Raw genomic sequence first — 21,976 nt, 5'->3', positions numbered from 1 at the left:
ACAGCCCCAAGCCTGGGAGACCCGAAGCGGGATCGCTCTGTTCTCCCAGGGCGGCGAGATCACAGCCACCTCAGGGGAGAGGAGCCAAGTCCCCGAGCTGGGCCGGGCCGCGCGCTCTCGGGGAGGCGCCCCCTGACCCCTCCGCCCCGCGCGCTCTGGGGGAGGCGCCGCCGTGTCCGGGCGCAGAGCCGGGGCCCCAGGAGCCGGCCGGGGGCGGGGAAGCGGGGGGCCCAGGGCCGCGGGGAGCGCGGAGAGGGCGCGGCGAGCGGGGACCCGGCCCCTCCAGCCGGCCGCCCCGGGGCGGAGGGAGGGCGCGCGGCCTTATTTCCGCGAAGCGCCGACACCGCCCGCTTCGTGCCGGTCAGTCGAGCGCAGAGATGCCGCCCGCGTCCGTGCAGCCCCGCCGGCACGCGCCGCCCGCGCCCCGGCCCGGGGGCCCGCGCCCCGCCGCCCCGCTGCTCGCCCTGCTGGCGCTGCTCGCCCTCCCGCGGGCGGCGGGGACCTCGGCGGGCTCCGGGGGGCCCGAGGACCGCGGGCGGTGGCAGGACGCGGGGCCCCCGCGCTGGCTCCTGCAGCAGACGGCGCGCGCGGCGCTGCACTTCTTCAACTTCCGTGCCGGCTCGCCCAGCGCGCTGCGGGTTCTGGCCGCGGTGCAGGAGGGCCGCGCGCGGGTGAGTCCGGGGGGCGCGAGGCGAGCGCCAGGCGTCCTCCAGGTGTGCAGGGCGCAGAAGGAGCCCACAGGCGCTCAGGCGGCGAAGGTGTTTCACAGGGCAGCGCTCTCGACCGTCCCCATACCTGGGAGACAGGCGTCTGGGTAAACTGAGGAAAGGGCCCCAAGGACAAAGCTTAATCTTGTCTAGAGGTACCCAGGGTGGCTGCTATGCAACCAGGGACCGATTACCTAATAAACAGGCACAAACTGGCTTTTTTTTTTTTTTTACTGGCTTACTTATGCTTACTTACTAATCTGTAGTGCACAGTTTCACCACATCAAAAGTGTGTTTAAACCCATGTGAAATTGTGCACCACACATCAGTGAATAAACACAAGGGAGCCAGTGCGTTATCTTGATTACTGGTTAATCTGCCTTGTATGCAGACGTGGGCGAATACCAGGTAGTTACCATGCTGGAACGAAGGGACTGTCTGTCCCTTGTTAATTGCAGGCCACCAAGCAAGGGCTTCAGGGTAATGTGGCTGGAATGTGAGTGTCAAGAACCGTCCTAATCTTGGCGCCTGCTTCAATATATGGGAGTGAGTGAACAGGGCACAGTTTTCTATAAGCGAATCAATGGGGAAGTTGTAATGTGGTTGCGTTTGGAGGCACCGGGGGCAGGTATCCTTTTGTGTCTGTGGCTTAGGCTGTTTTCTTCATCAGATACAGCAACAGGAGAGTTACACACTGACATTAAATTAAGCCCCAAAACAATGTTACTACTTCCAATAATCCCCAAATATTATACAAAGCTTGCAGACTCATAGCCTCAAAGACTCTGGAATTAAATGTAGAGTGTAAGTAGGTTAAGTCTTCAAGCGCGGCAGTTGGAGTTTCTGTTAGGATTCTCCTAGGCTCAGAGTCAGACGCAGGGGCGAAAGCTTGGCCTTGGTTCTTCAAAGAGATAACCCTGCAGCGACGGCTGCTAAACTCACTGAATTATGAAATCAATTTGTTGCTAGAAAAAAAGGCAACCTATTCTTATCACCAGAGCTCTGGTGGCCAGTGATTAAGCGTTCAGCTGCTAATCAAAAGGTCGGCGGTAGCGATCTACCCACCACTCCTGGGAAGCCCTACCGGCAGTTCTGCTCTGTCCTGTGGGGTTGCTATGAGTTGGAATCAATTCAACGAGTTTGATTTTGGTTTGGTTATTCTTATTACCTGTTTTAACAATTCTATTGTCTCTGGATGGGGGCGGGGGGGGGGTTCAGTTTTACTAGCCCAGCAAAGAAGTGAGTGAACAGAGCTGATAGTTTTCAGTCAGGGGAGAAGAGTGGCAACCGCCCAGAGCCCCCAAAGAGGCCCCCTGGAGATTTGCCCCTAGCTGTCAGTGGGGAAGATTCCCTGCAAAAAACCAAACTGAGATTTCTAAAGTACACCAGTTTTCAGATTCCAGGGTGTTTTTCCTTCTTTCCAAGACCAAAAAAAATATTTTTCATTTGTATTCATCTAGTCACCCCCTTGAAAAAGTAAATGAAATTCTTGGCACCCTTCACAAAATAATCAAGTTGGCCCTCAGAGCCTGAGAGTTAAGCAAAAATTCCCTTTCTCTTTCACAAAGCATCCAGTGTTCTTCATCTGTAATGTTATATCACAGAATTTTGAAGGAATACTTCTCTTTTAGCCAAAAAAGGAGAATTAAGTTGAGACAAATACGTGGAAAGGAGAAGGGATTAAAAAGTTGAAAAATCCAGGGTGTTGACCCTTAGAAAGGTTAGCCTGTTGTTTTCTGGTTCACCTTTTTTTCCCCTCCAAAATTGGTTATAATGCTTTAAAATTGGGGCACTGAGGAAGAGAGCTCAGTGACTTTTTCAGGGCCAGGAGTCTCTAGAGACCCAAACAGTTTCAGTTTCTCCCAGGAAATTGTTTTCTTCCAACTCATTTGCAGGGGTGGTCAAGGCCGGCTGGTGCAGGGTGTGTCTCACATCTATGATGGTGACATGGCAGGGTCTTCAGAGATGGTAGAGGCAAGGGGAGGTGGCTGGGAGTGAGCCCTGATTCCTACTGGGTGGTGGAAATGGTTAACGCACTTGGCTGCTAGCCAAAAGGTTGGAGGTTCGAGTCTACCCAGAGATGTTTTGGAAGAAAAACCTATTGATCTACTTCTGAAAAATCAGCTGTTGAAAACCCCATGGATCGCAGCTCTACTCTGACACACATGGGGTCGCCCTGAATCGGAGCTGGCTCTACAGCAATTGTTTCGTGTGTGTCTTTCCTGAAAGTGGGGGACCAGCCCGTGGGGTATTGTAGGGGAGCCCTGATACCAGCCCCGGCTTTGCCTCCAATGAGCCACATGACCCAGACAAGGTCAGTAAGCTTCCTCTGGCGATTTCCCCATTTGGAATGGGAATAGCTCATGTCCTGCCAACCATGCCTGGTCCTTTTAGGAATCCCACAAGATGATGTATGTGTCAACTGTCAGGCATAAAAATGAGAGTTTCCGTTCATTCATCAGCTAGTTCCTGAGCTCTGCTATGTGACAGGCAGTTATCGCGTCCCTAATTCAGATGTGGGGTGAGGTGGGGTGGGGTGGTCAGCGATTGTGGCCCTAGTTCAGTTCTGGGGTGGGTGGGGTGGAGTCGCTATGAGGCGGAATGGACCCCAGAGCAATAGTCTGGGGTGGAGTGGTCAGAGAAGGCCTCTTTGAGATTCATTAGGTTTTGAAGCAGCCGCTGGGCTCCCGCGTGGGGCATTCAGTACGGCTACAAGCTCAGCTGCAGCATCCACCCGAAGTTAAAAAAAAAAAGGTTGATCCCTCAGACTTGGTTTTCACTCTTTATGTCATCGGTGAGTTGTCAGCGAATGCTCAGCTCATCCACCCAGGACTGATCAGGAGGGAGAGATTCCCGGGTGCGCAGGAGGAGAGGCAGGGCTCCTGGAGCTCCCCAACTCTGGGATGGGTGCGCTCCTCTGTAAAGAGAGAGCGTGGACCGTGTCGGCTCCTGGAACCGCCCAACTCTGGGATGGGTGCGCTCCTCTGTAAAGAGAGAGTGTGGACTGTGTCAGCGCTCCTGGAACCCCCCAACCCTGGGATGGGTGCGCTCCTCTGTAAAGTGAGAGCGTGGACTGTGTCAGGGCTCCTGGAGCCCCCCAGCTCTGGGATGGGCGCGCTCCTCTGTAAAGTGAGAGCGTGGACTGTGTCAGGGCTCCTGGAGCCCCCCAGCTCTGGGATGGGCGCGCTCCTCTGTAAAGTGAGAGCGTGGACTGTGTCAGGGCTCCTGGAGCCTCCCAGCTCTGGGATGGGCGCGCTCCTCTGTAAAGTGAGAGCGTGGACTGTGTCAGGGCTCCTGGAGCCCCCCAGCTCTGGGATGGGTGCGCTCCTCTGTAAAGTGAGAGTGTGGACTGTGTCAGGGCTCCTGGAGCCCCCCAACTCTGGGATGGGTGCGCTCCTCTGTAAAGAGAGAGCGTGGACTACGTCAGGGCTGCTGGAGCTGAGGGCCCACCAGTGGGTCACGGAAGCAGTTTAGTAGGGTGCAGTCCTTTGTGGGGTACAAGCTGTTCTAGCTCATGAAGAAGCCAGGGTCAGTAGGCGCCCTACATGTTTGAAACGTGTACGTATGAACTAGGTCGTGATGAGGAATGCATTTCTTGCTGTGGGTTTCAGCTACAAAAAGTTTTGGAAGTGGACCAGATGATTGTTCTCCCCAGATGATTCCTGCACCCGCCTTTGAAACGCCTCCAGGGCAGGTGATGTCCTAGCTCTGCGAGAACCCCTCGTTTTAGAAACCCTGTTGCCCTCTAGTGGTGAAACTCGCTAATAGCTGTGGTGGTCAATGCAGGGGAGCGCTGAGCAGAAATCGCAGCCCAGGAGACTGTTCTGGGGTTTGCCAATTTTAGGGCGAGATCACAAGACTAAGGCTTGCGTTCCCTCCTTGCCCCCTGCCCCATGCCATCTTTTTCGGCCTTACACTACCCTGCCATGACCAGTGAGGCCTCTACTTTTCCCTTCTCACCTGGCACAGCCTCAGGCCCCACCCAGGGCACCCTGGATCAGCCCCCGAGGTTCACCCCACACCCCACTACTTGAGGCTGCCCTTATTCAGAGGAAAGTCTCTTCTTGCCACCCAGCAAGTTCTGGCACCACCAGTCTCTGCCTGAGCAGCCTGTGAGGGCCCAGCCCGCTGAGGACATTTAGCGATTGTCTGAGATCTTCAAGTGCACATCTAGCCCAGAGAGAGGCAATCAGCCGCTGTGTGAAGATTAGTCACCCTCTCAGTCATCTAGTGCTGCTATAACAGAAATACCACCAGCGGCTTCAACAAACAGAAATTTATTCTCTCTCAGTCTAGGAGGCTAGAAGTCCAAATTCAGGGCACAGCTCCAGGGGAAGGCTTTCTTCCTCTGTTGACTCTTGGGGAAGGTCCTTGTCATCGGTCTTCCTCTGGTCTAGGAGTTTCTCGGCGCGGGAACCCTGGGTCCTAACGACATGCTCCACTCCTGGCTCTTCTTGCTTGGTGGTGGTGAGGTCCCTCTCCTCTGCTGGCTTCTCTCTTTTCTATCTCAAAAGAGATTGACTCAGGATACAAACTAACCCTGTAGATTCAGTCCTGCCTCTAATACTAACATAACTGCCTCTAATCTGCTTCATTAACATCATGGAGTTTAGGATTTACAACACATAGGATAAGCACGTCAGATCACAAAATGGTGGACAATCACACAATACCGGGGACCGTGGCCTAGCCAAGTTGACACACATTTTGGGGGGACATGATTCAATCCGTAACCATCACTTAAGGTAGCAGCCCTCTGACCAGGGCAGGACCAGTTGTTGGAAGTGTAATTGGAACATTTAACCAAAGTATGTGTGTGCTTTAATTGCTTCAATTTAAATTAAAGTCTAGCAATGTAAATTTATCACTTGTATTTTGATATAGGGCCAAGGCCATTTATTGGAGTTCGTTATTATCTTTTTAGCAAAAACCACACCCTTAATGGACCATCTGTGATTTCCATTTTGGTTTCCTTACAGTGAACGCTTTCAAAGAGGGAAGTGTATAATCCTCTACCTTTTTTTCCCCTTTTTTCTTGCCCAGTCTTGAGTCACTCACACCCAATTCAACGGCAGAAGTTTTAGACACTTGACTTTATCGATTCTTCCTGAAGCATTTAACTTGGCTTTCATGAATATAACATCTTTTTGGTTTTTTTGCACTTGCTTCTCACCAGTTTACATAGTATTTGTGTTATTAGACCATAAGTACAACTGGCATAAACAGGCTTGGAGCAAAACCAACTGACTTTTGGTGAGGTCCGGCCACCTGGTGCAGTAGGAAGCAGGAGTCCACATCAGAGCGCTGTGGACGCCGTCTGCGTGTCTGGCAGGGGCTGGAGGGTGTCAGGTGAGGACCCAGCAGGTCGGGAGTCCACATCAGAGCGCTGTGGACACCGTCTGCGTGTCTGGCAGGGGCTGGAGGGTGTCAGGTGAGGACCCTGGAGGTCGGTTAGCAGAGTCTCTGCTGTAGGAAGAAAGCGCCATTCTGTGTTGTTGTTGTCGACCTAGAGCACTTTAATCCAAATTAGCCGTCTAATTACTCTTAGTCTTCTTGGAGTCGTCTTCTCTCCATTAGTGTCCATAATTGAGAGGTGATCGTTCAGAATAGGAAAAGAATGCACTAAGTAGGTCACAGAAACAAAAGCTGGAGGGCTAAAACGGCCGCAATGAATATGGAGGGAAAGATAAGTAATAAAACGCTGGAGTGGGACAGCTTTCCTTTCGTGTAAGGAAGGCTTCTAAGTGCTTTTACCACCACAGTGGAAGGGTGCTGGATGGGACTGGCAAGGTGAGTGGGGCGCTCACTCTTCAGAGCCCTTACACTTGCCCTTCGGAAGAAACAATTCCTGAAAGCCCAGAACAGAGAGCAAACACCGCCTTTCTGAGCACAGCCTCGCTCTTTTGGGATTTCAGGAATCTGAAGGGAAGCAGACACACCCGAGGTCTCTGCCCTGCCCATCCCCACCCCCACACCCAACGGTGCCCACCTGGTCTGCCCTGAGCCCCCCACCCCCACCACAGCACCTACCTGATCTGCCCCCCACTCACCACCACAGCACCTACCTGGTCTGCAGCTTTGGCTGTAGAGTCTTGGTCTAGTATGGGAGGGCCCTGGGGGGAAGACCGGCTCTGGCCCCCCTGGCTAACCGCACCCAGATGAGCTGATAAGGAGGGATGCTTTTAACCATCTTGTAATAAGTCATTTTTGAACCACAATCATTTTTCACCAGCCGCTGACATTTTCCATTGTCTTTTCAAGTGTGGTGTCACAGCCAATGAAGCGTGTGGTAATAGACCGTTGGTACTAGTCACCGTCGAGCCAGCCTGACTCATGGTGACCCCATGCGTGTCAGAGCGGAACGGTGCTCCACGGGGCCAGCCTGACTCATGGTGAGCCCATGCGTGTCAGAGCGGAATGGTGCTCCACGGGGCCAGCCTGACTCATGGTGGCCCCATGCGTGTCAGAGCGGAACGGTGCTCCACGGGGCCAGCCTGATTCATGGTGGCCCCATGCGTGTCAGGGCGGAACGGTGCTCCACGGGGCCAGCCTGACTCATGGTGGCCCCATGCGTGTCAGGGCGGAACGGTGCTCCACGGGGCCAGCCTGACTCATGGTGACCCCATGCGTGTCAGGGCGGGACGGTGCTCCACGGGGCCAGCCTGACTCATGGTGACCCCATGCGTGTCAGGGCGGGACGGTGCTCCACGGGGCCAGCCTGACTCATGGTGACCCCATGCGTGTCAGGGCGGGACGGTGCTCCACGGGGCCAGCCTGACTCATGGTGACCCCATGCGTGTCAGGGCGGGACGGTGCTCCACGGGGCCAGCCTGACTCATGGTGACCCCATGCGTGTCAGAGCGGAACGGTGCTCCACGGGGCCAGCCTGACTCACGGTGACCCCATGCGTGTCAGAGCGGAACGGTGCTCCACGGGGCCAGGCTGACTCATGGTGACCCCATGTGTGTCAGAGCGGAACGGTGCTCCACGGAGTTTTCAATGGCGGGTTTTCAGAGCAAGATCACCAGGCCTTTGTTCTGAGGCATCTCCGGGTGGACTCAAACTGCCAAGCTTTTGGTCAGCAGCCGAGTGCTTAACCACTGCACCACCGGGGCTCCTTTTAGAGACTCCACAGATGGTTAAAATGAAAGACTTCACTTTTCCACGCCAGTGGGAAAGGGCAGGTGTGTGAGGACAAAGAGTCACAGATTCTTTCAAAAGCCAGTTATGCCGACTTTGGGATGGCACCATTGACTCAGAGAACTCTAGAAGCTTCCAGCCAATGCGGCAGAGCTCACGGATGCCCTCGGGCAGAGGCCCAGCACCCCGACCCTCTCGCTGACTTGCCTTCCACGTAAATTTCCCAAAGATTCTCAAAGGTCGAGCTTTTGCCAAGGAAGAGGTTAAAGTGGTAAGAAAAAACTCCTTAAAGGGCGTCCATTTCGGGAAGGCACTTTGAGGGTGTTTCTCTCTTCATTTCACACCTGGCTGGTGCAATCCCTGTGGGCAGTTAGAGGACGGTGATCAGGGGAGCTCAGCTCCTCCACCGGCTTTTCTATAAACCGGAGCCCTGGTGGTGCAGTGGCTAAAAGCTCGGCTGCTAACCAAGGTCTGCAGTTCGAATCCACCAGCCTCTCCTTGGGAACCTTGTGGGGCAGTTCTATTCTGTCCTATAGGGTCACTGTGAGTCGGAATCAACTCCATGGCAATGGGTTTGGTTTTCTTGGTTTGAAGTAATGATGGTCCCTCCTGACGGGGTTGTTATGGGGATTTTAATGAGACGACGCATTGATCTTGGTACCTCATATGTAACATGACCTCAATAAATGTTAAAGTTTCCATAACCCTGCACATTGGCAGTACACTTTTTTTGGAATGCTCTCCTGACTTCAGAATCTTAGTGATTTTTCTTCACCCCCTCCGCCCCCCCATGCGTTTCCTAGAGTCTGTAATTCCCACATTTGTTAGTTGTCTCTCTGAGTTAGGACAATAAAGACTCCATTTAATATCACTGAAAGGTGAAAAACAGGAATCCAAAAGAAGGATTACAGCTAGACTCGGGAGAGGTGGTTCAGATCACAGCCCTGAGGGCACAGGGCAAGCTGGGCTGCTTCCTGAGGACAGCATGGTCTGGGGCACCGTGTGGCCTGTGGGCCAGAAGCACTGGCTCCCTTGGGAGCTTGTGAGGCTTGGGAAGTCTTGGGCCTCACCCCACTCACCCCAGACCTTCTAAATCCAAGCCTACATTTAAGCATTTCAACAAGGTGATTCCAGCACCGCAAAAGTGGAGGAAGCTCTGGGTTAGGACCTGAAATTTGACACCTGAGGATGGACTGGCCATGCACCTCCCAGCCCCCACAAAACAAAACAAACCCACTGCCGTCCAGTCAATTCCAACCCTATAGGACCGAGTAGAACCCATAGAGTTTCTAAGGAGCACTGGTGGATTCAAACTGCCAAGCTTTTGGTTAGCAGCTGTAGCTCTTAACCACTACACCACCAGGTCTCCCCTTCTAGCCCAGGTGCCCTTGACCCTGACACCATTAAAAGCCACCACCACCCGGCCCCTCCCTCAGACCCATGAATCAGGAGCTCCACAGGGCGACTGGATGTTGGGATTTTCCTACAGCCCTTCCTGGTAGTCCCAGCAAGAGCGTGTTCCTGCCCCTCAGAGCCAGCACCTGTCCAGGCCATGGCGGAGGTCCTGGATAAAAGGCCCAGGGCCTCTGCCCACAAGATGCCAGGGTAGCCTCAGTGGAAGCCCCATCTCTCCCCAGCAGGACCCTGGACCATACAGACACACCTCACTCCCCAGCAGGACACCACCAGCACACAGACCCACCTCACTCACCAGCAGGACCCCACCACCACCACCACCACCACCACACAGATCCATCTCACTCCCCAGCAGGACCCCACCACCACCACCACCACCACACAGACCCACCTCCCTCCCCAGCGGGACGCCCCCACCACACAGACCCACCTCCCTCCCCAGCGGGACGCCCCCACCACACAGACCCACCCATCCACTGTTGTCCAAGGACCCTGGGCACCTTCCTCCTCCCGTCCATGACCAGCAAGCCCTGCCATCCTCCTCTGGACAGCTGCCCCTGTGGGGGAGGATCCACCCTGGGGAGGAGGTGGGCTTCCCAGACCTCGGTTTGAGTGCGGTCTCCCCAGCCGTGAGCTGCGCCGCCTTGGGCTTCAGTTTTCTCAGCGGCAAGCTGGATGCTTACCAAATGTATTCATTTCCCACTGCTGCCGTAACAGATCACCACAAGTTTAGCGGCTTGAACAGCACAAAGTCATCTTCTTACAACTTTGGAGGCCGGAAGTCCTAAAGTCAGTGTGTTGGCAGGGCAGCATTCTTTGAGGGAAATCCACTTCCTTGCCTTTTCCAGCTTTCCATCCTCCATGTTCAAAGCCTGTGGCAGAGCGTCTTCTGTCTCTGACCCTCCAGTGTCCCTCTCATGGGACTTCTGAGATTACACAGGGCCCACCTGGGTGAATCTCCCCATCTCAAGATCCTTAATCACATCTGCAAACCCCCTTTTGCCGTGTAAGGTAACATATTCGTAAAAACCAAACCCACTGCTGTGGGGTCTATTCCAACTCCCAGCAACCCTACGGGACAGAGAAGAACTGCCCCATGGGGTTTCCAAGGCTGTAGTCTTCATGGAAGCAGACTGCCACATTTTTCTCTCAAGCGGAGCGGCAGGTAGAAGCCACCGAGCTTTTAGTTAGCGGCTGAGCACTTAACCACAGCACCACCACAGCTCCTCAACATATTCATGGGTAATGGGAACTAGTATGTGGACATCTTTGGGGCCATCACTCAGCTCACCACACCCAGCGTTGGGGTGGGCGTGACTCAGGCAAGTACTCACCACCATGCCTGACAAGTGACAGAACCCAGGAAATGTCGCCCATTGCCGGCCACAGCCTCGATAATCTCACCTCTGAGTGCCTGCCCTGTACACCCGGTCTGATGTGTGGCTGTAGGCTGCTTTGTTTCCGCTCCTGAACAGCCAGCTTCATCTCCATGTGGCCTGTGGGTCTGCGTCTCCCTAATGAGCCCGTAAGCTCCTTCAGGGCAGAGGCTGCCTGTCTCCTTATCCTCTCTGTGGCACTGGCACAGGGCCCTGCAGGAGACAAATACTAAATATGCTAAATAAAGGTGTTGGGACTGCGCTGGGACCACTGGGGCATCCAGAAAGGAGTCCAGGCCCATCCATTCCCAGCCCTTCCAGGGGGAGAACCCAACACCTCATACCCCTCTAACAACCAGCCTTTCCTAAAGAGCCACACTGAGAGCCCAGCGGGACCAGAAGGGGAAAACTCCTCCGGCCATTTCTACTCTGACGTCCTTTTCCAGAGTCAGGAACTAGTACGGGAGCTGGATAAAGAGAGAGGAGCTCACAGCCTTCAGTCTCTTTCTCCCCACCGCTACTTAACCTGAAGAAGCAAAGACTCGAATGCAAAGCTCTCCTGGGCCCACTGCATGGGGCTTAACCAGAAGGTCGCTGATTTTTGCTCCACAAACTGGATTCACTATAATCTGGCATTGCCCAGGAGAAGGAAAATGAAATAAAATAATTCCAGATCTAATGTAATACACTGATGTTCTGTGTCCAGAACGTAAGAACAGCACAGCCATTTTTATCCGCAAATGAGTTGTCTCCAATGAGCCTGACTCATAGAGCTAACCTTATAAAACGAAGATGTTCGTGTTTACTGGAATAGCGTGACATTTATGCTTTCTTATCAAACATGAAGGCTGGAGGGGACATTTAGAAGCTGAGTGAGTTAGACTGATGGGACCCAGTTATGTACGGGGAGATTAGAATCGCCTGTGGATTCTGTCCAGCACAGGCTTGTCCTCACCCACCCATGCCCTTAGCCTTAAAACTTGAAGTTTAAAGTTGCTGCAGCTGACCGTACGGCAACATGAAGGGACAGTGCTCAGCAACCAAAGGCAGCGAGAACAACGGATGGTACCTTCCCCAAAGCACAGGGTTTCCCTTCTGTAGACTCACTTTGGGCAGAATCCTGGCTTTGGAGACTCCCAGAGTCACAGTTTCTGGGGGCGCCTGTGGCAGCCAACAGCAGGGTTTCTGGGGAACACCATCCTTGGGCCACCCAACGTCTTTTATTTGCTCCAGGTGTCTGTTGTTCTTTGAGTGAGTTTAAAGGAGTTTTTCATGGTTTTTGTTTTGTGTAGGTTTTCAAAAATGTCCTTCTGAGATAGATATCTATTGTTCATCCTTCACCAAATAAGTACCTTTTTGCCATCTTTCATCACATTCTTCAGGTTTATCTTGAATGCCCACACCCAATATTTCAATCACAGCTTTACTTTCCAAAAAATTGAATAGTGTGATGGTTAAGGCCATGTGTCAGCTTGGCTGGGCTATGATTCTCAGTGGTTTGGCAGTTAAGTAATGATGTAATTTGGAGGTTGTGTAATGATGTAATCATCCTCCATGACATGATCTGATGTGATCAGCCAATCAGTTGTAAGGGGCGTTTCCTCAGGGGTGTGGCCTACATCCAGTATATGTATATGAAAGTTCTGGCAAAGGCCTGCTGTATTGCCTGCTGATCTTGGGAATTCGTCAGCCTCCGTAGCCCATGAGTCGGCAGCCTGCCACCTGACTTGCTGATCTTGGGTTCTTTAGCCCCTGCAGCTAAGTGAATCAGGAGAAGCTTCCAACCTGATGCCTGACCCACGGACTTGGCACTTGCCAGCCTCTACAACCGTGTGAGCCTCTGTGTACATGCATATGTGTACATGCTTCCCTGGTTTTCCTCCTCTAGAGAACCCAGCCTAAGACATACAGTGTCTAAAAGATAGTCCAGACAAGCACTGGAGGAAGTCTTTGATTCGCTGACATAAAAACAAAGCTCGGTGTTGTGTGGTAAACTCGAGAGTTGCTGTTAGGATGTGGAGTTTTAATTTCTTCATGGGCACATAAACGTCACTTATAGAACAGCAGCCACCCACATAACACGAAGCAAGTGGTAAATGTCCTTCAAAAATCATCTTAATCCAGGCTGCCATCTCCAAATGTTCCTGCTTCAAAACAGCACGTGGAATACCACCACGGAGTTTGCTGGTTGTGTTCCCTGGAGCTGGGGTGGACCTCCCACCTTAACTGTCCAGTCGTGAATATGAGCCATCTGATTTGCTAATTTAGCCAACTGTTTGTTACTTTAAGAAGATTAGCTCCATAGGTAACTTAAAAATGAATTTGTCGCCTGCTTTTTATACTATTTCACAAGGGCTTTGAAAAAGCTGAGGACACAAGTTTGTCTATTAGTTCTAATTTTTTTTTTTTTTAAGGCAAAGAGCCTCTAACCCCTGCTTTCTAGTATGTGTACGATGTGACTTCCGTATATATATATAAATGATTGTGTCCGAAGCAAACTTCCTCAGATGGTGCACTGTTTGTTTAAAATAATCACGTATTTTAGTCCAAAAAAAAAAAAAAAAGCTACACTTTATGGTAACATTGCTCCATTTCTTTAGTCCACGTGATACCCTCGGGCCTCTGGAGAGAACTCAGCGCCATGTCCTCTGTCTCGTAATTCAGGGGTTCAGCTACGTTCCAGTGCTTGTCACCTGGGTTACCTGTCACTTTCTAGGCAGAGCCCGGTGGTCCACCACGTCTAGACCTGAGGTTCTCCAAGTGTGGTCCCTGCACCAGCAGTACCAGCACCACCTGGAAGTGGCTAACATGAAAATTGTCAGGCCACCCCCATATCAGAACTCTGGCGGTGGGGCCAGCAGGCTATGTTTTAGCAAACTCTCCTGGGGATTCTGATGCTTACTGGTTTTGAGAACCACCACCCTGGGATGAAGTCCCTGTAAAAGGCCTTCTCTGATGTGGCCCCATCCACCGTTGTAGCTGCGACCTCAATTATACACTACCGTAGTGAACTCACTAACTCCACACCGGGCTGCCCACCCACACGCCCCGGGCCGCTCGCTCGCCAGGACACTCTGGATCACATTCTTCCTTGTCCTGGGCGTCCTCTCCCTTTCTCTCTGCTCCTCTCAGTCCCAGTCCTTCCTAGAGCTTCCCCACCTGCCCTGGGCCACACTGTCGTTTATACCTTGTCTGCAAGGGCCTGAGTCCAGGGGCTCCTTCTGAAGTCCCAGGTCATCTTCACTCCCATGCCCTGCCTGGCCCTCTGCCTTCCAGAAGAAGGTTTGGGGTGGTTCTTGTCTACAGCTGAGATCCCAGGCTAACAGTGATGTCTCACTCTCTAACACACCAGCAGCCAGCTTGCTTTCTTCCTTGTCTTAGGGAAAAGTTGCTGGCCTCTGTTTCTTGGAACTTCTGTGCAGTATAACATGAAAACCATGGCCCCGCAGCTAGGCTTACTGTGTCTTTGAGTAAATTCCTTAAGCTTGAGCAAGTACCTCAGTTTATTCATCCTTAAAATGGGGATAACAATAGCACCCACCTGAAAAGGCTTTTGTGATGTACTAAGTTAATGCCTGGGCACTGCTGAGGCACATGGTGAGTATTCTCTCTCTATATTGTTGTTACGTGCTGTCCAGTCGGTTCCAACTCATAGCGACCCTATAGGACAGAGCAGAACTACTCCATAGGACTTCCAAAGAGCAGCTGGTGGATTTGAACTGCTGACTTTTTTGGTTAGTAGCCAAGCTCTTAACCACTGTGCTGTCGGGGCTCCAGATATATATATACACATACGTATATGAGTATACATGTATAGATCTATACATATGTATACATACACACACACACATATATATTGGAAACACTGGTGGCATAGTGGTTAAGAACTGCGGCTGCTAACCAAAAGGTTGGCAGTTTGAATCCACCAGACGCTCCTTGGAAACTCTATGGGGCAGTTTTACTGGGTCCTATTTTTTTTTTTTTTTTATAAGGTTGCTATGAGTTGGAATCGACTCAATGGCAATGGGTTAGTTTTTTTTTTTTTTGGTTATACATATATATATATATCGCACTGGGCAAATCTGCTGCAAAAGACCTCCTTAAAGTGTTCAAAAGCAAAGATGTCACCTTGAAGACTGAGGTGTGCCTGATCCAAACCATGGTATTTTCAGTTGCCTCATATGTATGTGAAAGCTGGACAATGAATAAAGAAGATCGAAGAATTGACACCTTTGAATTGTGGTGTTGGCGAAGAATACTGAATATACCATGGGCTGCCAAAAGAACGAACAAGTCTGTCTGGGAGGAAGTACAACCAGAATGCTTCTTAGAAACAATGATGGAGAGACTTTGTCTCACATACTTTGAACTTGTTATCAGGAGGGATCAGTCCCTGGAGAAGGAGATCATGCTTGGTAGAGGGCCAGCGAAAAAGAGGAAGACCCTCCAACAACGGGCTCAAGCATAACAACGATTGTGAGGGTGGTGCAGGGTTGGGCAGTGTTTCGTTCTGTTGTACACAGGGTCGCTATGAGTTGGAACCGACTCGACGGCACCTAACAACAATATGAAACAAACACAAAAACAAATGAGAGCATGAGCCAAGGCTTCAGTGGTTTATGATTGTAAAGCATTTAGTTCTAGGCTATAGTACATAAAGCCTGGTTTTATACAAAATTAAAAAGAAATCTAGAGCAAAAAGCTACTAATTAACTCATTCCTTCAGGTTTTATAGCCACGTGGTTGTTTGTTTTGTTTTCTGACTTTTTCTTTATATAAAGAGCCTTATTCTGGAAGATATTAGAATAGTGTTCTTTGCCTCTGGCTGTGTTTTTTAAAAAAAAAAGATGTAAAATCTCCCAATCTGTTCTGCAGATGGACAGTTTTGGCACCCTGGGGATGGAAGAAAGGAAGCAATGCAGCCTGCCATTACAGGCATGCTCCTTATCTCAGGAGAGACAGAGCCGCCTGCCACTTCCCCAGCCAGATTCGGGGCTTTCAGAGATGTTTGTTAAGCTCTTCGTTTCTTCACTGGCTTTTAATTTATTGGATTGGCTCTTGGACCAAGTAGCTGCAGTAACTCATTGTACAAGCCACAGAGAGGGGACCTTCAGCAAGAAGGGTTACATCTGACCTTGAGAGACTGGCTCTGGAGTCCCAGAAGCTGAGCTTCTAGTTTCAAATGCCATACATAGCGAGCAATTTACCACACACCTCAAACCTAATCACACTTAGAATGTGGAACACAAACGAAAAAATAAGTTCAAGATGTGGGCTGGCGGCATTTATACCAAGTCACATGCACCCCGTTGCTTTGGGCTGGATTAACATTTTCTAAGTGCTTTTATATCTTTTTTTATTTTATTGTGGAAAAAATATATGTAACAAAATGTCTGCCAATTCAACCATTTTCACACGTACAATTCAGTGACATTGATTATGTTCATCACATTGTACAACCATCAGCACTATCCGTTTCCAGATCGTCCCACCACCATTGACAGGACCTCGGTGCCCCCTGAGCAATGGTCCTCCTTTCCCCCCGCCCCACCCCGGAAACCGCTAATAAGCTTTGGCTGCTATACCTTCTGGTGGCGTAGTGGTTAAGTGCTACAGTGGCTAACCAAGAGGTTGGCAGTTCAAATCCGCCAGGCGCTCCTTGGAAACTCTATGGGGCAGTTCTACTCTGTCCTATAGGGTCGCTTTGAGTTGGAATCGACTCGACGGCAGTAGGTTTGGTTTTTTTTGGTTTTGCTATACATTTGCCTGCTTCATATTGTGGGATCACACAGTATTCAACCTTTTTGACTGACTTTATTACATAGCTATTCATTTTTAGCTCCTAACAGGACTTGTGGAACCCTGATAGTGCAGTGGCTAAGAGTTCAGCTGCTAACCAAAAGGCCAACAGTTTGAATCCACTAGCCACTTCTTGGAAACTATGGGGCGGTTTTATTCTGCCCTACAGGGTTGCTATGAGTCAAAATCGACTCGATGGCAACGGGTTTGGTTTGGTTATAGGACTTGTATCTGTCCACCATATGTGTCTCTCTGTTCCCACTGCCACCACCTTGGGTCAAGGACCCCTCTCACCTGCCCCCTAAAATAGGCTCCTACGCAGTCTCTGCGTTCACTCTGGACACCCTCATAATGGTGTCCTGTCTGCGGCTTTGCATTTCTCTAGGATAGAACCCTCGCTGTGGCCTGCAGGCCTTTATCACAGAATATTTTTAATCAAAGACAGCCACAGTTGAACACGATCCTAAAACCACTGCAGCGTGACTTGCTGCCTTGTGCTAACCGCACCCACAGGGCCTCCCTCGGGCTTATCTTGGGAGGAGGCAGCAGAGCAGCACCCAGGAACTTGTGACTCGAAGTGAGAGGGAGAGGCCTTTGTAGGAGGTAAAAGGACTGCATCTTGATAAAAGATAAAGTGAAACCAAAAACACCAAAATCGTATTTTGGATAAAATGTAGATGCTTTTAAGAGCATGTAATTAAAACAAAATAAGGAAATCAAATCAACAAAGAAAATAAGCCTTAAAAAGGACAGACTCCACACCTGGCCCCACTCGCGGTCTCTGTGAATCACATAAAGAACCTGTACTGGCACCTCACTCACCTCCGTGTGTTTCCAAATACTGTTCGCATCAGATCATGCCTTAGATGCTCATTTAGAGCAGGCACAGGTACACTTTCACCATAAAGAAGGCTTTGTGGATCATTCCAGGCAGCAAGTAAGCGTTCTGTTCCCCGGTTTACCACTGGTGTGAAGGCTGCAGTGCGTCTGGACACGCCTCTTCTACATGTATGTCTTCTCTGGGGGATTTCGTGAAATTCCCTGGCTTCATACTGCCATGGACTTCCAGAAGAACCAGCAGATCTGTCTTGGGAGAAGTACAGCCAGAGTGCTCCTCAGAAGCAAGGATGGCGAGACTTCATCTCACATACTTTGGACAAGTTATCAGGAAGGATCAGTCCCTGGAGAAGGACGTCATGCTTGGTAAAGTAGAGGGTCAGCGGAAAAGAGGAAGACTCTCAGTGAGATGGACTGACCCAGCGGCTGCAACAAGGGGCTCAAACATAGCAACGATGGTGAAGATGGCACAGGACTGGGCAGTGTTTTGTTCCATTGTACACAGGGTGGCTATGAATTGGAACCAACTCGACGGCACCTAACAACAACAACAACACTGCCTCTGTGCGAGCCCACCTGTGCACACTCACCCACCTCCTGGGCATCTCGGTGCTCCTCAGGGTGAACCACCGAGCTCTGCTTCCTCCTCTTCTCGTGAATAACCTCCCACCTGCCCCCACCCACCTCCCAGATGGAAACCCCACAGGCATCCTGGCTCCTACACAGAAGCATGGGGCAGACTCCTGGGCCCTGGAGCAGGTGAAGGTTAGGGAGTGGCCCCTTGGATGGCACGCGAGCTTCAAGACCTGGCACGTGCTGGTGAGCAGAAGTGCGGCCTTCTGTGAGGGGTAAGGAGTGTAGTGTGGCTGGGGTGTCACAGCCACCTGCGGTTGGTGCCTGTGTGCCTCTAACTACAAAGACACCAAATGTCAGGAGTCTGGGAGAGATGGGCCATGGGGGCCTTGTCCGCCCCCACCATGCTTCTCATTTATATCCTTGGTCTCCTCGTTGGGTGTCTGGAGAGTAAACCAATGTGATGGCAGCTTGATTGGAGTCTTTGTGGTAATCTCTCCCATCCTCTGACTTGGGCCAGCCTCTGGTTTCTAGCACTTTCTTCCTCTCCCTCATCAGCCCCTGCCCCCCCATCTGCAGATTTTAATAATAAACTAGGAAACGTACCTTGAGAATCTGCAGGGATCCAGGCCCTGTCCTGAGTCCTTTTCACACCTTGTCTTACTCAGTCTTCACAACGCCCTCAGCACTGTAGTCACACCCGCTCTGCGGGGACCCCAGCTTGAGTCCTCTTCACAAATAACACAGGGCTTCCCACAACCCTTCACTGCCTCCGCCTGGAGGGCCTGTCCCACACTTTTGCCTAGCTGACCCCCTCCTCGCAGAATCAGTTCAGGCCTCACCCTTTCTAGAAAGCCTTCCTACACTTACCTGTGTGTCGTGGCACCTGCACGCGTGTGTTCACACCTCTGTACTCATCTGTGTGCCCCCTTACCTGCACACGTACATGCCTCTGTGCTCACCTGCATGCCGCCTGCATGCATGCACGCCTCTGTACTTACCTGCTGCTCTACGTGTCTGTTTATGCGTCTGTTTCACACCAGAAGCAGGTGTCTGTGGGGTGGACTGGGTGCTGTATTTCTCCTCTCTCCCTGGTGCCTAGCTTAGGAGGCGGGAACGGGGTGAGTGAGTGGACAGACTTAGTGTAGGCATTCTGTAAAATGAAAAGAACGTCTCAGCTTACACTGGAACTGGTTTCAACATTAAAAATGAGTATGAGACCAAACAGTCAACAATTACTTTAATACAGTGACGAGAACATAAGGGGGCAGGGAAATCAGATGAATGGGAACAGAACAGCCAGAACGGAAATAACGAGCATGTTCACCAAGTGTGAAGAACATAACCAATGTCACTGAACAACTTGCGTTGAAATTGTTGACTGGGAACCTAAACTGCTGTGTAAACCTTCACCAAAAACAATAAAATATTATTTTAAAAAAAAAGATTAAAAATGAGCCCTAAGCAAACTGCTGTATGTGTAGTATCTCTTAGGCACCCTGCCTGCCAATATCTAAATATTTACATGTTTAAACAACTTTTGCATAAATATTTCCACAGAATTCTATCCCTCCATTCGCCAGTCTCCCAGCATTTTTTAAGAATCTATCGTGGGAGGGATGATATCTGGTCTATTTAAGATAATATATCCCTGTTTGGTTACTGTGTTCCCTGGGCTAAAATGCAAGGAAGGTGATGTTTGCAGAGTCTAACTTAATCAAGACTTCATGAAATAACTTAGCTCCATGCAGTGGAAACTTTCTTCTCTAGAAAATACTTTTACTGAATGATTTTCTCTCTAAAAAAAAGGATGATGGTAAATAGCATGAAGTTCTTACAAACAGTTCAAACTGCTTCAATAATACAGGTTTGTAGACTCTCTATATATATTTTAGACTCTAACAGTATGCAATGGAGTCCATTCAGAAGCTTGAAAAGGTTCACCACGCATTTGAAGAGTTTAGAAGTGTGCCTGCTCATGAAAACGGCAAAGGCAGGCAGCACCATGGCCTCTGCAGAGCCTGTGTGTGGGGAATTCACCCTGTGACAGCCACGGCCCGTCTCCACATCCCACAGTCTCCCTGACACCTGGTGTCCGGGCTCTTTGTGGGGAATTCACCCTGTGACAGCCACGGCCCGTCTCCACATCCCACATTCTCCCTGACACCTGGTGTCTGGGCTCTGTGTGGGGAATTCACCCTGTGACAGCCACAGCCCGTCTCCACATCCCACATTCTCCCTGACACCTGGTGTCTGGGCTCTGTGTGGGGCTGCTGCTTCTGTCATTTAGATCTCAGCACCTTCCTTGGCCACTTCTGCCCCCTCCCACTCTCCAGCTTCCCAGCACTTCTCACCCTCTGACACCCCAAGGTTGGTCTGCATCTCCCCCGAGCCTATGAGTGCCATGAGGGAGGGCCCTGGCCCCTCATACTCACTGCCCCCAGACCAGGCACGGAGAAGGCACTGAGCAGCTGGGGAAAAAAGGAATTTACTCCAGGTACTTTCACCAAATCAGGCTTTGAAGACCGTATGGAGTGCAGTTCTCTCTGACACACACGGGGTCACCACGAATCTACGGCAACTGGTTCCTTGCGTGTTGAGTTGATTCTGACTCATGGCAACCCCGTGTGTGCAGAGTAGCACTGCTCTGTAGGGTTTTCAAGGTTGTGACCTTTTAGAAGCAGATTGCCAGACCGGTTTTCCGAGGTGCCTGTGGGTGGGTTCAAACTGCCAACCTTTTGGCTAGCCAAGCGCTTAAAGGTTTTTGCCACCTAGGGACCCTCCATATTCAGGTATAAAATATAAGAGCTACGATTTGCATGCCATGTTATCCCAAGGGTATGATTCTCTGACACGAAGATGTTAACGGACTCCACTTGCTAAGATTCAACTTCTGTATTTCAGATTAATCCAAAAAAGGGATGCCGAGTTGACCTGGCATTTACCACAGAGCTCTATAACCCAGAGGTAAGCCACCATGACTAGTGAAACAGCCTATCACCAGCAACTCCTATGAACATGGTTATAAAAAAACTGAAAATCTTTCTAGTGACCTGGGTTATTTTCCTTGTTTGACATTTGTTTTCAAGAATTGAAGAACAGAGGTAGGCAAGAACTCAAGACTTAACTACCCAACTCCACAGCCTCGTGCAACACTGCATTTAAGACGCAGCCCTCGTCCCCCTTCCTTAGGCCCCAGGAGACAACCGCACACTCGCATCTCAGATTCCTGAGAGTGACTCACTGTCAAATGCCAACCTGTTTCTCTTCCTGTCAGCTGGTGACAGTTGTGATTAGCTGGCCGGCATAGCAGGCCTTCTGTGACATGCCACACAGCCAATGCCTGCGGCAGCCATTGTGAGCCTGGCTACATTCTGCCCAAGTTGACTGCGTTTGGCCAGGTTTCCTTTTCCCTGTTGTCAACAAGACAGTAAGCAGAAGACTTATGCAGAGATCAGAGCCAGATAAACTTCCATGCACTGGGCCAAGCTGGGAGGCTGGAGCCAGGACACAGGAGGGAAGGAGACCCGAGCACATGCTCTGTGTGGTCGATGAGTCAAAGCCGCCAGGTGAGCAAGCCTGTCCAGCATTAAAGTGTCTCCTGGTGGCAGAGCTTTGGAGGTGCAGCGTGAGGGGTCCAGAAGCTTGCTTACTTACCAACATCCAGAAACAAGTTCTAACGTGGCAACAAGATGCTCACATTTTGCTTGTTACCCTGAGAATTAAAAATTTTCTTAAAGCCTAGGGAAGGTGGCTTTGACTTCTAGTGTTGCAAAGAAAGTGTAAAATTAAAGCTGAAGGGAAAACATACTAGATTATTTTGACCAACAATGTGCTTGTCTTGTAGACGTACCCAGAACAGAGCTAGCTAACTGCAGTGTTCCATTTCAGGGAGGGAAGGGACATTCTTTCATCTTCAGGAACTGCTTGGATTCTGTGGAGCTGTTGGGGGGGAAAGCAATAGGGGGTAATATCTGGTCCTTTTCTCTTCCCCAGAAATGGCTTCAATATCAAAGGAGACTGCATACCAGTCCTGTCTTCTGCCTTTTGATATGCCCCTTCCCGAATGTTCCCTTGACCATTTTTATTTTTCTGATTGCACGGATATTTAGCATCTTAACACACCAC

General features: G+C 50.7%; 1 protein-coding gene across 1 annotated transcript in view; it reads left to right on the top strand.

The window, feature by feature from the left end:
* Positions 1 to 355: 355 nt before the first annotated feature.
* Positions 356 to 21,976, top strand: part of RARRES1 (retinoic acid receptor responder 1) — a 35,919-nt gene continuing 14,298 nt past the window's right edge. The window contains exons 1-2 of the mRNA XM_064275651.1: positions 356 to 671; positions 20,753 to 20,815. Of these exons, the coding sequence (XP_064131721.1) occupies positions 378 to 671; positions 20,753 to 20,815 (357 nt within the window). The 5' untranslated portion in view covers positions 356 to 377. The remainder of the gene's footprint in view (positions 672 to 20,752; positions 20,816 to 21,976) is intronic.

This window comes from Loxodonta africana, chromosome 23, assembly GCF_030014295.1.
Source record: "Loxodonta africana isolate mLoxAfr1 chromosome 23, mLoxAfr1.hap2, whole genome shotgun sequence".
Lineage (NCBI taxonomy): Eukaryota > Metazoa > Chordata > Mammalia > Proboscidea > Elephantidae > Loxodonta > Loxodonta africana.
The sequence above is the reverse complement of the archived record's forward strand: the minus strand, read 5'-3'. Positions and strand labels throughout refer to the sequence as shown.